General features: G+C 36.5%; 1 protein-coding gene across 3 annotated transcripts in view; it reads right to left on the bottom strand.

The window, feature by feature from the left end:
- LOC127629311 (leucine-rich repeat-containing G-protein coupled receptor 6-like) overlaps nucleotides 1-13973 on the bottom strand; it is a 184814-nt gene that overhangs the window by 19298 nt on the left and 151543 nt on the right. For 2 of the 3 annotated variants that reach the window (XM_052106470.1, XM_052106472.1), the window contains 6 exons: nucleotides 6492-6560; nucleotides 5734-5805; nucleotides 3879-3950; nucleotides 3281-3349; nucleotides 2228-2299; nucleotides 172-237 (listed from right to left, as the gene is read on the bottom strand). In XM_052106470.1, coding sequence (XP_051962430.1) covers nucleotides 172-237; nucleotides 2228-2299; nucleotides 3281-3349; nucleotides 3879-3950; nucleotides 5734-5805; nucleotides 6492-6560 — 420 coding nt within the window. The remainder of the gene's footprint in view (nucleotides 1-171; nucleotides 238-2227; nucleotides 2300-3280; nucleotides 3350-3878; nucleotides 3951-5733; nucleotides 5806-6491; nucleotides 6561-13973) is intronic. The other variant, XM_052106471.1, reaches the window with a different exon arrangement.

A 13973-nucleotide genomic window follows, 5' to 3' on the forward strand; every position in this document is an offset into this window, starting at 1 on the left:
TACGCTTGAAGCGTCCAGAATGTGGACACTGATGGATTACAACAGTAATGACCGTGATTTGTCACGCTTTTTCTACTGTGAGAGCTATCAGGGGTCTTTGGAGTTATCACAGATGTGTTAGTTATACTTCTCAACCCTTTTACTACAAAGGAGAGAGACCGCTTAACTCACATCTCTTGGAGGCAGGCACAATAGTAGAAGCTTGGCAGCTCTTCGATTAGATTATGAGACAGCTCCCTGGAAAACACACATGTGAAGAGAATAGTGATGTCTTTACATGGAGGATTCCACATAATTGGCCATTGTTGTCAGTCAAGTGTAATACTTTCTTTGACATCTATTTGCATGAGCATTATGTTTTGTGGACAAGGCCCTTTCATCTAAAAAAAAAAAAAACAGTCACCCCATAATAAAATGATATTAGCTCAATGGTAAGAGTTCATAATAACTTGAATTTAAAGTGATTAATATAATTCTTAACAGATCAACAGTTACATCTCTGAATATAAATTATTCATGACATTTAACTATTTTAATGTACATTAATGATTTGCAGTGCATTATGTAATGTCATATAATGCATGCTATCAATGAAAGTTATTTTAAAGTGTCTGTAGTTCATTTGTTAATATTGCTCCTAATCACATTGTACTAATGATTCTTTCTGGTTTTAAAACTATTTCCTGTGTATTATTATTTCCCAATTCTTATTTTATGTGCTTGAACTTTAAGGATACACATTAAAAGAGAAGGGCATGTGCTGCAGCTACTTTCTCCTGAGGTCTAAATCTTCTTTAGAACAGTTAACTAAATCTATTTTCCTTTCGGGGTCTCTCTAATGGAACTTTTCTACCTAAAAGTGGCCTGCACCATTGTCAAAAACCCTATGCTCTCCCTTAGGAATACAATAAGGAAAATATGCTTGAAAAATTATTCCTGAGAAATAATGGTACCAAAAGAATGATAACAGTGCTTTCAAGGCAGTACTGTATTGAAACTCCTCCAAAATTCTGGTCAATACTGCATTAACCTTTAAATTAACTGAATTTATTACACGACTATCTGGAACACTCGATTCCAGATTGATTCTGGTCAATCAACCCTTCTAATGGTCAAAGATTTCTCAATAATCTGGGGATTAAATTATATAAGACTGGTCATCCGGGTATTGCGAGTCAACTTTCCTACTTCTTGTATCACTCTGTGATCTCTGTAAGTAAGCTAATAAAATAATTTCAATTCAAATCAATGTTTCATATCCATTAATTTATTCATTTGGCAAGTAGTTTTGTAATAAGCAGGATAATGAGCAGTCAGACATTTAATTTTGCAAACTAAACACCACCAGAAATCTGCAAACCAGAGGTTTTTCCAGAGACTCTACAATCTATTTATTTTCATAAAATAACATAATGACAAGGCAAATCAATATTTTATGTTCATATAATTGTTTATTTGGTAAGTTGCCGTGTAATAGGCAGGATAATGTACAGTCTGGTCATTATTGCACACTGATCTTGAGGTAACAACCGGCTGGCTATACATTATCCCTTATCCCCTAATTTAGCCTGAATCTTGACGCATACACTTGCTATTGACTGTGCTAAAAGACTATCACAAAGCAGTCATGATGAGCTTGTGCCAAACACATCTGAAAGGGATCATGATCAATAGAGTATACTTCGAAAGGCTAGAATGGTTGACTGTGCACGAGATGGAATGGCATGCAGAAAAACAAAGGATAACCGAGCCTTAACACCAATTTGCTTACTGAATTGCGATTAGTCTTGTTTTCCTTTCATACATCAAACCATTTATAGCCACCTTTTCACTGCATAGTCACTATGTGTTGATTCTTGGGTGCAGTTGACAGAAACCGAGCAAATTATCTCTGATGCAGCATTAATTTTCACAGAACCAACACTAAATGCTATTATATCACTGTCTTGCAATCTAAATCTACTTAATAATTCAAATACCTTGCAATAGCATGGTGCAAATACTCAACCATGTATTCTCTCTGTGTGTAAGAAGTTAGCCTGCTCTCCACCTGCTAATGTTGTGTTCGAGTTCAAGTTAAATGAGGCCTTTGCAACTCTTGGAAAGTTCACTTACATGAAATCCCTCAGGGTGAATTTCAATGAACTCTTGTTGCCAGCCTGGATCTCTAGGAATCATTTAGACTTGTGTGTGTGCTGCAGGTGCATATTTGTGTTTGGAAACTCACAGCACTCTTAATTTAGGCAGCAGGTGGCACAGATCATATGGCAGGCCGGTCAGTCCAGCTCGGGTCAACGTGCTGAGTGAAAATCAAAGAGGAGTTTATTTTCAATGTGTGTATGTGTGTGAGAGACAGGAATAATAAACAGTGAATGAGAAAAACAGGACAAACAAAAAAAAAAAAACATTTCACTCTTGGTACATCCACAAGGGACAAATAAATGCATGTACCTGCAATACAATCTGGCTTTTAGAAAATAAGAAATAAAATTCTACATTTAGTAAGATTAATGCTTAAAACAAATGATAAATCAATCAATAAATATACAAAGACAAAAATAAGACAAATTATTATCAAATATAACAAGAAAATAAGACAAAATACAATTGTATTCAAGATACAGTGCCTTAAAATGGTTTGGGCACTTTTGACACTCTTAAATACATTAATGTTATTCCATAAGATTACAAAATATCAAACAAAGTGTCATTTTTACTAAAAGTGAGGTTAGTTCTGAGAAAAGCTCTTTTGCATCATATAGTAGCTTGATATTTTGTTGTCTTTGCAATTAAATTTATAAAAAAAAAATTTACTGTATTTTTAAGTGTGGCTAAAGTGTCCAAATACTTTTCAGGCCACTGTAAATTCTCGGAAAACCTGCTTGTCAGGTAAATTGATCTTGTTTTGAGGATGTTTAAGATATTGATAAAAAAAACAAAACTTAAATGTTATTTTCTGGACCTGGCTTTTTATGATTTTTTTTTTACTATAAACCTAAAAACCTAGTAAATACATTAACTCTGATGAAAAGTTTAATGATGCATGGCTTTTACGATCAGTATGTGCAGCGAGTGGAAAAGAATCAGTTTGGTTTAGTAAGGTCTTGTCTGAGCATATTTTAACCATGTAAAAAATGAACTGACTTGGTAAGAGATCAGTAAAAGCATTTCAATTTTGTCAACGGTTATTCCATTGTCTTCAACGGTGGGAATAACTTCTGGAAGTCTCTTAAGTGAAACTGATCCAGAGTGAAATGGGGACATTTGATCTCACACTCACAGAACTTGCAGGCTGGTGGTTCCTTTCAAATCTGGAAACTCTCGGATCTCAGTGGCCCCGTTCAAAGAGCTGAGACGAGATTAGATAACTCATTAGTGAGGATCTTTCTGCTAATGAAGTTGTCGTCCAGCAAAACCACAGGGATGTCTACTGTTACCACACACACTCAGCTCACTGTCATCTAAAGTAAATATTAGTCTTCCAGACTCCATCATTTTGATTACACTTGCGACACTGGCCAAAGTCAGCAACACTGTGGACCGTAGACTTTATATCAAAATAACGAATACCGAATACACTCTCGTAAAATTCGTATGCATTATCTGTGTAATCAGAGAGTGATCGATTACTTTTTACCTGTTTAATTAAATGCTAAATATCATATTCTGACATTTATGAGGTTATAATTGAAACATGCTGTTTTTTTAGGGAGACAAATTTTTAGTTTAATGTTTTCTTATGTGAGCACTGATGGCAAGAGTTGAGCAAGATTACAGCATACATCAAAATGAAAGCGATGATGAAATGGAAATTATACACATTTGCCAACTAGTACTATAAAGGTTATGTTATCATTTCACACATAGTATGTACTTACAGTGTGTGTAACTTTGGCAAGAACTGAAATGCTGATTTGCCAACAAACTGAATGGGATTCTCGTAGAAATGACTGAAGAGAGAAGAAAAATTATGGAGGGCCAAATTACTAAAAATAAAATATTTAAATAAATAATAAAATACATAGTGAATTAATTAAATGCATCATTAATTAACTAATGAAATATTTAAATCATTAAATAAATCATTAAATACACAGCAAATAGCATCTGCCACACAGTGCAGCTATTTGCACCCAATTATTCTGGTGGAACCACAGAAATATACAACAAACGAAACTGTAGGTGTGGCTTCAGTGGTGTGGGGTGTAAAGACATTGTGTGTGAATGTGTAGTGTTGTCCTAGTCCTAGTGACTGTGGTTCCAATCCTGTTTCCACTCTTAATAGTTCCTTTAATACTATTTAAAATAATAGATACAAATTAATATTAATGTTGATTTCATCGCAGTGAATTGGTTACGGTGAATGTCGGGGTGTGCAGAGAATTATTTGATCCGGAGGCGGGGCCTGTCGGTCACACTCGTTCCCACGGCTCTGCATCGATTGTGTGTAGATTGCATCACTGTATTGGTAATATTGTAGTAAACATGTTTTTTGTTTTTTTTGCAGAAACCATAGTTTTAATGAAATTAACCATGGTGTTACTACAGTAATATGGTGGTAACATAGTAAGTTTGGTTCATTTTGTGATTAGTGGAAATTTAAAAAAAAAATACCATAGTGAAACCATAGTTACTGTAGTAATACAAATATTTTTTTTTCTAAAGTGAGTTTAAGGTTACGGTTATGGGTAGTGGTTAAAATAGTGTGTCTGTGGGACTCTAAATAAACACAATACACATGCTGCAGTGATGCCCATAAACTGTATGTTAGTATTTAAAGTTGGGTGCAAATAGTATCAACCATTATTTGCACTGGGGTGTAATAGTATATACCATTATTTGCACCAAGGTGCAAAAAGCATCTGCCATAAAAAAATCATTTTACATTGAAATCTTTAAATACATTTTTAAGTGCATAGTGAATTGATTCAATGCATCATTAAATCGTTAAATAAATATTTAAATGCATAGTGAATAAATGCATCATTAAATCGGTACATAAAATCTCCCATATATTTCATTTCAGCACTAGCTTTGAATCAATTTTATTTAAACAATAGCTCTCTGCCTCCATTTTCATTTAAGAGCTTGCTTTGGGATCTTTTTCATTTAAGCAAAACATGCAAAGTTTGATGAAGAGTGAAACAGAAACTGTAATTTTCAACATTTTGGTTAGCAACTTCATCTGCAAGTCAACATGACATCTCTGATTGTACCAAGCCCAGCCATAGATGCGTTGTGAAAAAAGCATGCTTAAACTAACCAGAAGGTTAGTTTAAAAATTATTGTTTTCACTCAACCCACGTTCACTGAGTGACGATAACATTACCCTAAAAATGAAAGACACAAAGCACATTCGTAAATGTTAAATTAACCCTAAAAAGAAAATGGATGCAAAATAGTGCTAAAATATATATATATATATATATATATATATATATATATATATATATATATATATATATATATTAATATATTGCATTAATAATAACTGCATTTTTGTTGTTGCGTTTAGAAAAAATAATGAGGGACACAAAGGGCTCCCATTATGTTGAAAGACCCAACTATGTGTCACATATTTCCTGGACCTTCAGCTCAGATAAACAAATGGTTAGAACCTGTCTGTCTGTTATGCATTAAGGCATGTTTAGTCAACACAGAAAGTCTTTTATTTCAGTCATGGTGTATGTCTTGTGCACTCCCCTCCAGTTTTTACTGAGACGAGATACTCACATGGTCTGCAGAAGTGGGTTCCCCACAAATGCTCTCTCAGGAATGGCTTTGATGTTGTTGTTGTGGAAACCCCTGGAAGACACATAGAGAGAGAGATAGTTTCACCATCTACACACTTGAACGCAATCCACCTTAGGATGAGGAAATCCAGCGATCAGGAAGTCTATAGACAAGCTTTCCAGTGTTTTTGCTAACTGCATCTGTGGCCACACATTCAACTACTTTTCACACATTTAACAGCTTATAATTTTTAATTGTCTGAATTTGTAATTTATAGTGCATACCCATACTGTATGTTGCTGGTGAATTGAATTTCAAAAATTCTGCAGACTAAAATAATTGCATGTGTTAAATATATAAGGTTAAAAGGGGTGGTCCAGAAAATGAATTCTAAAGCTTGGAAAGTCAAGTTCAGTTGCTTTCTATCTCATTGGCAGCTTAAAACTCTCCTGTAAGCACACATGTGAGTCATTGGGTTGCGTCAGTTCAAGTTTGCTGATGTAAACACCCTTTGTATCTTATAGAAACACCTGTTGGGAGGCAATCCCACAGGCAAAAACACTTTAGGATACTTGAGAAGGAAGGACTTAAGCACTAATCTGTGACCATCTGCTTTTTGCAAGATTGTCTTTGCTTGAGAACCATATTCTAGGCAATAACCAAGATTTACAAGGAGCTCAATAGTCCAGGCCAAGCGGTCCACTTAAAGGAAGCACACTGACACATGCATGCTGGGTGGGTTGGTCTAGGTTACTTACAATTCCTGAAGCTTGGCCAGCGTGCATATGGCCACAGGGAACTCTTGAAGGTCATTGAAATTCAGTTCCCTAGAAAAGAGAACAACCTTTAAGAGCAGAAGAACATTGAAGAACACAAGCTAAGATAACTTTTTCATGGAAACAAGTAGGCTATTTCAGATAAAGGTCTTGTGCATCCAAATCATCAGCATAATAATTATAACAACAAGTCTGCCACAAAAAGCCAAAACGCAGTAACTACAGCAACACTGAAGCTGAAAAATGACTTCTATGTTTTTGAGTGTCCAGCCAAAAACAGAGAGACGTGGTGCATTGGTCAAAGAGGACCATTTAGCACATATTAACATAGCAAAACTATAAAAAAATTAATAAAATAACAGCAAAGATTGATGCAGAAACAAGTTTTGTACACCGATATATAACTCAATTTTGACAAAATGTGTAGTTACAGCATTTTGACTTTGCAGGGGCAGAATATATCTAACTATCTCTTTTTTATGTTATGTCTTGCATAAGACCACCTTTCATACAACAATTAGCTTTCTTGTCACATATTAGACCAACTATTTTAACATTTTAATTTGATCTTTCATCCTAAGTGTCTGCATCATAAGCAATCTCTTAAGCTGCATTGACACTCAGCGACAACGCAACCTCATCTCATTCATTTTCAATGAGAGCTGGTGACTTCCGGCAATACGAGCGACCGTTGGCGACCGGATGTGGGCGTGTCCAGCGATGCGACATAGTTGAGAAATGTTGAAATTTATGCAAATGAAGAGCGACTTTCGGGAGTGACAGCCAATACGAGAGAAGACGGTAGAGCTCACGTGATCCTAATATTTTAATAATAATATTAATTGTAAAGAAACAGTGCTGTTTAGACTCTCCATACACAACTAGCAACCTAACCGCCAGCCACAGGCGACATGGAGCGACAAAGTAGCTGGCAGTGTGAATGCAGCTTTAGTAGTAACTGTACTTGCATTTAGTCAAAATCCTTCCCAGCAACCTTGTGTGCTTTCTGTGTTGGTCGTCCTTGGAGACCAAGACAGCTGTTCCAAGCTAATCTGATATGACGTGACCTCTTCTCTGCATACATTATTGTTGTTGTATGCATTTCATTAGCTCTCTAGGAAACGTGCGTCCAAAAACCACGCTTGTACCAAAACACAGGTGGTTGCTAAGGGCAAACCTCCTTACATGCAGGTGCAAGAACAATGAGTTTATAACCATAGTTCGCATCCCAGAAACTATGTTGTTTTTCTTGGATTTGAAAGTTCCTTTTCATCTCCAATTCTTCTGGAGATTTTCAAAGAGTAATTATCTGGGAAATCCTATTATTGAATGGGAGCTTTTATTTTTCCCACAAAACCTCTCTTTTGCCCAGTAAAAGCAATTGGGAATAGGGTAAACAGATGCCTTTGGCCCTGTATCCCCTCCTCAAGGCCCAGGCTTAGTCATGTCATCCACTCCCCACAGTCATAATATGCAACGCTGAATGTGTCTCATCATACCCATAATTATATGTCTTTTCATGTAGTGTTAAATGTAAGCCTTCAAAGCAGCCCAAATGTTTATATATTTTACTCTCTTTTTTTAAGGGGAAAAAAGTTTCTGGCAGGTGGCCAGTGCTTTTGAAAATAGCTTGGTAAATAGGGGTGGACCCGTGTTGGCTGCCATCCAGAATGGGAGAAGCACTTGCTTAATTCCAGCATGCATTTGTGAGTGCGTGTACGTGTGTGTGTGTGTGTGTGTGTGTGTGCATGTGTGAGTTTGTCTTGGTTGCACAAGAAAGAGATAAATAATGAATGTACTTGTTTTTGCCTTTGTACCTTTAAAATACAAACACAGCAAAACCAACATGACCAAATTAATTGCATAACGCTTATATGAGCAATTAAGGCAAATTATGTTAATGAGAACAAACTTTGTTTTATTCATTGCCTTGTGCACCTCTAGTGAGTCCTTTAAGTGTTAAAGTGATGTTGGTCAAACCATTCCATAAAATGGGACCATGCATGCAGCGAGACTGCTATGAATACAGTAATGTGAGTTAGACGTGCAGCATGGTTTTGGCTTGTTTTGTCCTGGTTTTGTTTAGAACATCCATCATTCTTGTTTGGAGACATTACTTTGATATGACAGAGGAGTAATTCTCGTCATTTCCTGGGAAGACCACATTGTTTAGAACGGGAGTAATCCCGAGTTGACAATTATCTTTATTTACAATTTCTAAAAGCAGTCAGTGCTCTGTTTGAAAGTTAAATCATCAAGCATCACAACAAAACAACATTGTGGTAGAAACTATGTCTGAATGCATTTTCAATGACAATTACGGTAATTCTGCACATTATACAAATTTTCTTAATGCGTAGATTACCAGCATGACCTACCACATTTACCAAAATGATCAGTGTACAGCAGCGCTTACTGTGTGGCATACTGTATCTGCTATACTATGTGCTCCACTTGCCCTTCCATTTCCATGTAATGGATGAACCGGTGGTAATATGGATGTGATTTTTAAAACCTCTTTCTTGACTTAGAAAAAGCTCAATTTTGTTTCCCTTGGTTGTTGAAGTTCTGCACTTCCCAAACACACACACACACATACACAGGGCACATGTGCAACAGGACTGAGACAGCTGACATGATTTCTTCCAGTGTGTCATGTTACATGTATAAGTATTTGCCTTAGGAAGGATTAGTTTGTTTCTTAGCTATCGTTATGACGGTAATTAAAATGTTATTCTATATGCAATGCAATGCATGACAACATTTTACAGTTTCTGGTACCAGTAAGTCCTGATAATATCCTGAATATAACAGCAGTTGAATTTGTATAATATATATTATTGTATTTATTTTTATAGACTAAGTGTGACATAACAATGAATCTAAAGCATGCAATCATAATACTTATAACTTGTTATACACTACCAGTCAAAAGTTTGTACATACGTAATAATTCTTTATTATTACCATTTCCCACATTTTAGAATAATGGTAAAGCCATCAAACTAAGAAAAAACACAATTGGAAGTATGGGAATTATGTAGCAACCAAACATTTTTAACATTTAAAAGCTATTTTATATTTTAACTTTCTCAAAGTAGTCTTTATTTATCTAGATTACAGATCTGCACACTCTAGGCAGTTTCTCGCGCAACTTCTTTGGCGGTGCCATCTGGTGCTATTTTCCTTCAATAGTCACTCCAACTTGGCCATTTAAATAAATAAAGCGTTAGTTGTGTAAATAATTTCAAACATAGGCACAAAACATTTAAGAATAAAACTGAGATAAGTTCTTTAAGGTAATGAGAAACATTAATTTAGTGAAGTGTGTCCAGACTTTTGACTGGTAGTGTGTTACTGATTCTCATTTTACATAAAGGTTTTGTGCTAGGACTGTTGATTTAATGTGTTCATTCAGTGTGATTAATTATATATAAAAAATGCACAAAAATAATTAAAGGTGCATGTGGAATTTTTTTATTTGTGTCAACTTGGACTTACGCTGACACTTAGTGGTGTGGATGCATCATAATTCAAAATCAATCGTTTTCAGTTACAGATTGTATTGTAGAAATTCACTATTCACAATCAACCATGATTAATTTAATCCAAGAGTGAAAGTGTCCAATAACAAGACGGTTACTGAGATTAAACGAGTAGTATTTAGCTTGTCATGTGATTCTAAAATGGCAGGCCCCATGAGGGCACCCTTCCTCCATGTAGAATAAAACAGCTTTTATAAGGTTACTGAAATGACTGAAGGCTTCATCTCATGTTAGCAGTTATGATTTTATACATATATTTCCAAATTACAATTAATTTCTTTAGGAGAAAATCTTTTTTTAATGGGGAAATGCACTTTTTTTTTTTAAATGACTGAGTGCACCTTTAGCACAATTAATTATGCCCCTGTACAGTAATAAGAAATTTTCCAACCATAAGAGCAATTCAAGCTTGAAGTACCACCTTCTTGTTTTTACAAATCTTAGTCAGGAGGGGGCAGTAAGTGCAACTCCAGCTTTACAGGCAATGTGCAGCTGTACAGGAGACAAAACACTGACAGCAGACATCACAAGCTGCTGACGCATTCCAGAGATTCTGTTATACTGAGATATCAAGCTTTACGGCTTTACTATAGGAGAACATTCAACTTGGATCACTTGAATCTTTCTAAGCCAATCATATAATGGCACTGAAGACAATGAACCGCATGCAGTGTTTCGACTGTAATTAACCATTTAAGGATGCCATACAAATTACTGGGTTGAGCTGCAAACTGACACCTACCTGTCACAAAGTTGTATGTAAATTATTAAAAAAAAAATAAACAAAAAAAAACAGCAATTTTGTCATAGTAAACTTCACACATTGTTCACTCTAAAACAATTCTTAAGTGTAAAACATTTAGAAAATTAGTGGTCAGGGTGTTCAGTTCATTAAGTGATGACCAGTTAATTTAGCATACAGCTGACTCTCCTCCTTTGAAATGCATTCAAACAGAATGGCCTCTGGTCTCCTTGCCAGTGTACTGCTCCGTTATGCTTTGCCTTGCTAACCTTGCTGGTTCCCCCTTCGTAGAGGGGTTCGGCATGTTCCTGCGTTAAAACACAGCTGTACTGAGCAAAATACTAAATGCAAGATAGCATGTAATTAATTTCATTAAAAACTGTAAGTGTTTGACAGCCCTAGTTTGTACAGATGATTCCTAAATTTGAATCCCCTGCCTACACTATTGTAACTGATTGACCCATCACCAAATTTAATATATTATTTTCACTATTTTCAAGAGTTTATATCTAGTGTGACTAACATGTTCTCCTTGAAACTAAAATCTACTTCCAATAGCCAAATCTATCAAGCAACAGAATTTCCATGGGGGGAGTACAGCATGGTTCATGAGGGAAGTCTCAGTGCACCATTTCTCACTGATTGCTCTCAAATGAAGTGTTCGCTTAAGTGTGCAAATCCCAAGGCTAAAATCCTTCTCGTAAAGAGGAAAACGTCATCTTTAGCACTTCAGCAGACTATTAAAAAGCAGGTGTGAACCTTTCGGTATCCTGGAGACCACCATGACTTCGGCATATGCTTGTTCCTTGAAAGCCAAGCTTTCATTGCATGGTCTATGTAATGTCTTTCATACATTACATTAGCAAGCATATATTGGCTCTGGTTCTTAGCCCCCTTTCAAAATTTCTCATGAATTTTAAAAACATTTCTCATGTATTTATTGGACCTATTTTACATTTAATTTCAATCTACCATGCTTGGTGCTGTTCAAAATGTTACACAGCCTGAATTGGATAAAGAATGTTTGCAATTGTCCAGCTGCGGTATGAAAACAGCAGCCATTTATATCTGTTATTGTTTTTGTTTTGTTTTCTGACACCACTGTAATTACGGTATTGAAAAATTCAAGCTACCCATAATTTAAAGTGAACTACAGTTAAAGGACAGCCATCAGTTACTGTTACAATCTATCCTTTTAAACAAGTAGTTTGCTACACTACATGTTACTATTGAGAGTAAATAACTACATTGTAGCTATTTAATTAAGAGAGGGAAATATATTCTAAAGTTCTGTGCCAAACTCATGCTACAAGTTGAGTTAATGTTGCTTCAGGTGGTTGGGATGCTTAAACAAACAGAGCAATGTTTTTATGGCAGATGCTATCTGCACCCTGGTGCAAATAATAGTACATGCTATTTAAACCCCAGTGCTAATAGTGGCAGATATTATTTGCACTCCAACCCTGCTGCAAATAATGGTAGATACTTATTGCACCCTGTTGCAAATAGAGTTAGATACTATTTGCACACAAATTTAACTATTAACATACAGTATATGGGCTCTGCAGTGCGATTGTGTTTAAGAGTCCCACAGACACACTACACTCACCTAAAGGATTATTAGGAACACCATACTAATACTGTGTTTGACCCCCTTTCGCCTTCAGAACTGCCTTAATTCTATGTGGCATTGATTCAACAAGGTGCTGAAAGCATTCTTTAGAAATGTTGGCCCATATTGATAGGATAGCATCTTGCAGTTGATGGAGATTTGTGGGATTCACATCCAGGGCACGAAGCTCCCGTTCCACCACATCCCAAAGATGCTCTATTGGGTTGAGATCTGGTGACTGTGGGGGACATTTTAGTACAGTGAACTCATTGTCATGTTCAAGAAACCAATTTGAAATGATTCGAGCTTTGTGCCATGGTGCATTATCCTGCTGGAAGTAGCCATCAGAGGATGGGTACATGGTGGCCATAAAGGGATGGACATGGTCAGAAACAATGCTCAGGTAGGCCGTGGCATTTAAACGATGCCCAATTGGCACTAAGGGGCCTAAAGTGTGCCAAGAAAACATCCCCCACACCATTACACTACCACCACCAGCCTGCTCAGTGGTAACAAGTCATGATGGATCCATGTTCTCATTCTGTTTACGCCAAATTCTGACTCTACTATCTGAATGTCTCAACAGAAATCAAGACTCATCAGACCAGGCTATATTTTTCCAGTCTTCAACTGTCCAATTTTGGTGAGCTCTTGCAAATTGTAGCCTCTTTTTCCTATTTGTAGTGGAGATGAGTGGTACCCGGTGGGGTCTTCTGCTGTTGTAGCCCATCCGCCTCAAGGTTGTGCATGTTGTGGCTTCACAAATGCTTTGCTTCATACCTCGGTTGTAATGAGTGGTTATTTCAGGCAAAGTTGCTCTTCTATCAGCTTGAATCAGTCGGCCCATTCTCCTCTGACCTCTAGCATCAACAAGGCATTTTCGCCCACAGGACTGCCGCATACTGGATGTTTTTCCCTTTTCACACCATTCTTTGTAAACCCTAGAAATGGTTGTGTGTGAAAATCCAAGTAACTGATCAGATTGTGAAATACTCAGACCGGCCCGTCTGGCACCAAAAACCATGCCATGCTCAAAATTGCTTAAATCACCTTTCTTTCCCATTCTGACATTCAGTTTGGAGTTCAGGAGATTGTCTTGACCAGGACCACACCCCTAAATGCATTGAAGCAACTGCCATGTGATTGGTTGATTAGATAATGGCATTAATGAGAAATTGAACAGGTGTTCCTAATAATCCTTTAGGTGAGTGTATATTAACCTATACCCCTAAACTTAACCTTAATCTTACCTTAGAAAAAAATTACTTTGGTTTTACTACAGTAACCATAGTTTCACCATGGTATTTTTTGTAAATTTTCAGTAACCACAAAATTAACCATGGTTCCCCTTCTGTCACTCACTCGACATTGTGTCGATGTAGTGACACTAGGGGTTACTCTTGAGAGCTCCAAACACCTTCCATTCTTTGAGAAAAGGCCAATGAGAATTGACAAGTGGAATTTGCATGCCACTCCCCCAGACATATGGGTATAAAAGGATCTGGAATGCCTCTCCATTCTTGATGTCTCTTTCAGGGCCTGCGAGCAGGATGAGTCTTTGATTG

Source organism: Xyrauchen texanus, chromosome 35 (assembly GCF_025860055.1).
Source record: "Xyrauchen texanus isolate HMW12.3.18 chromosome 35, RBS_HiC_50CHRs, whole genome shotgun sequence".
NCBI lineage: Eukaryota > Metazoa > Chordata > Actinopteri > Cypriniformes > Catostomidae > Xyrauchen > Xyrauchen texanus.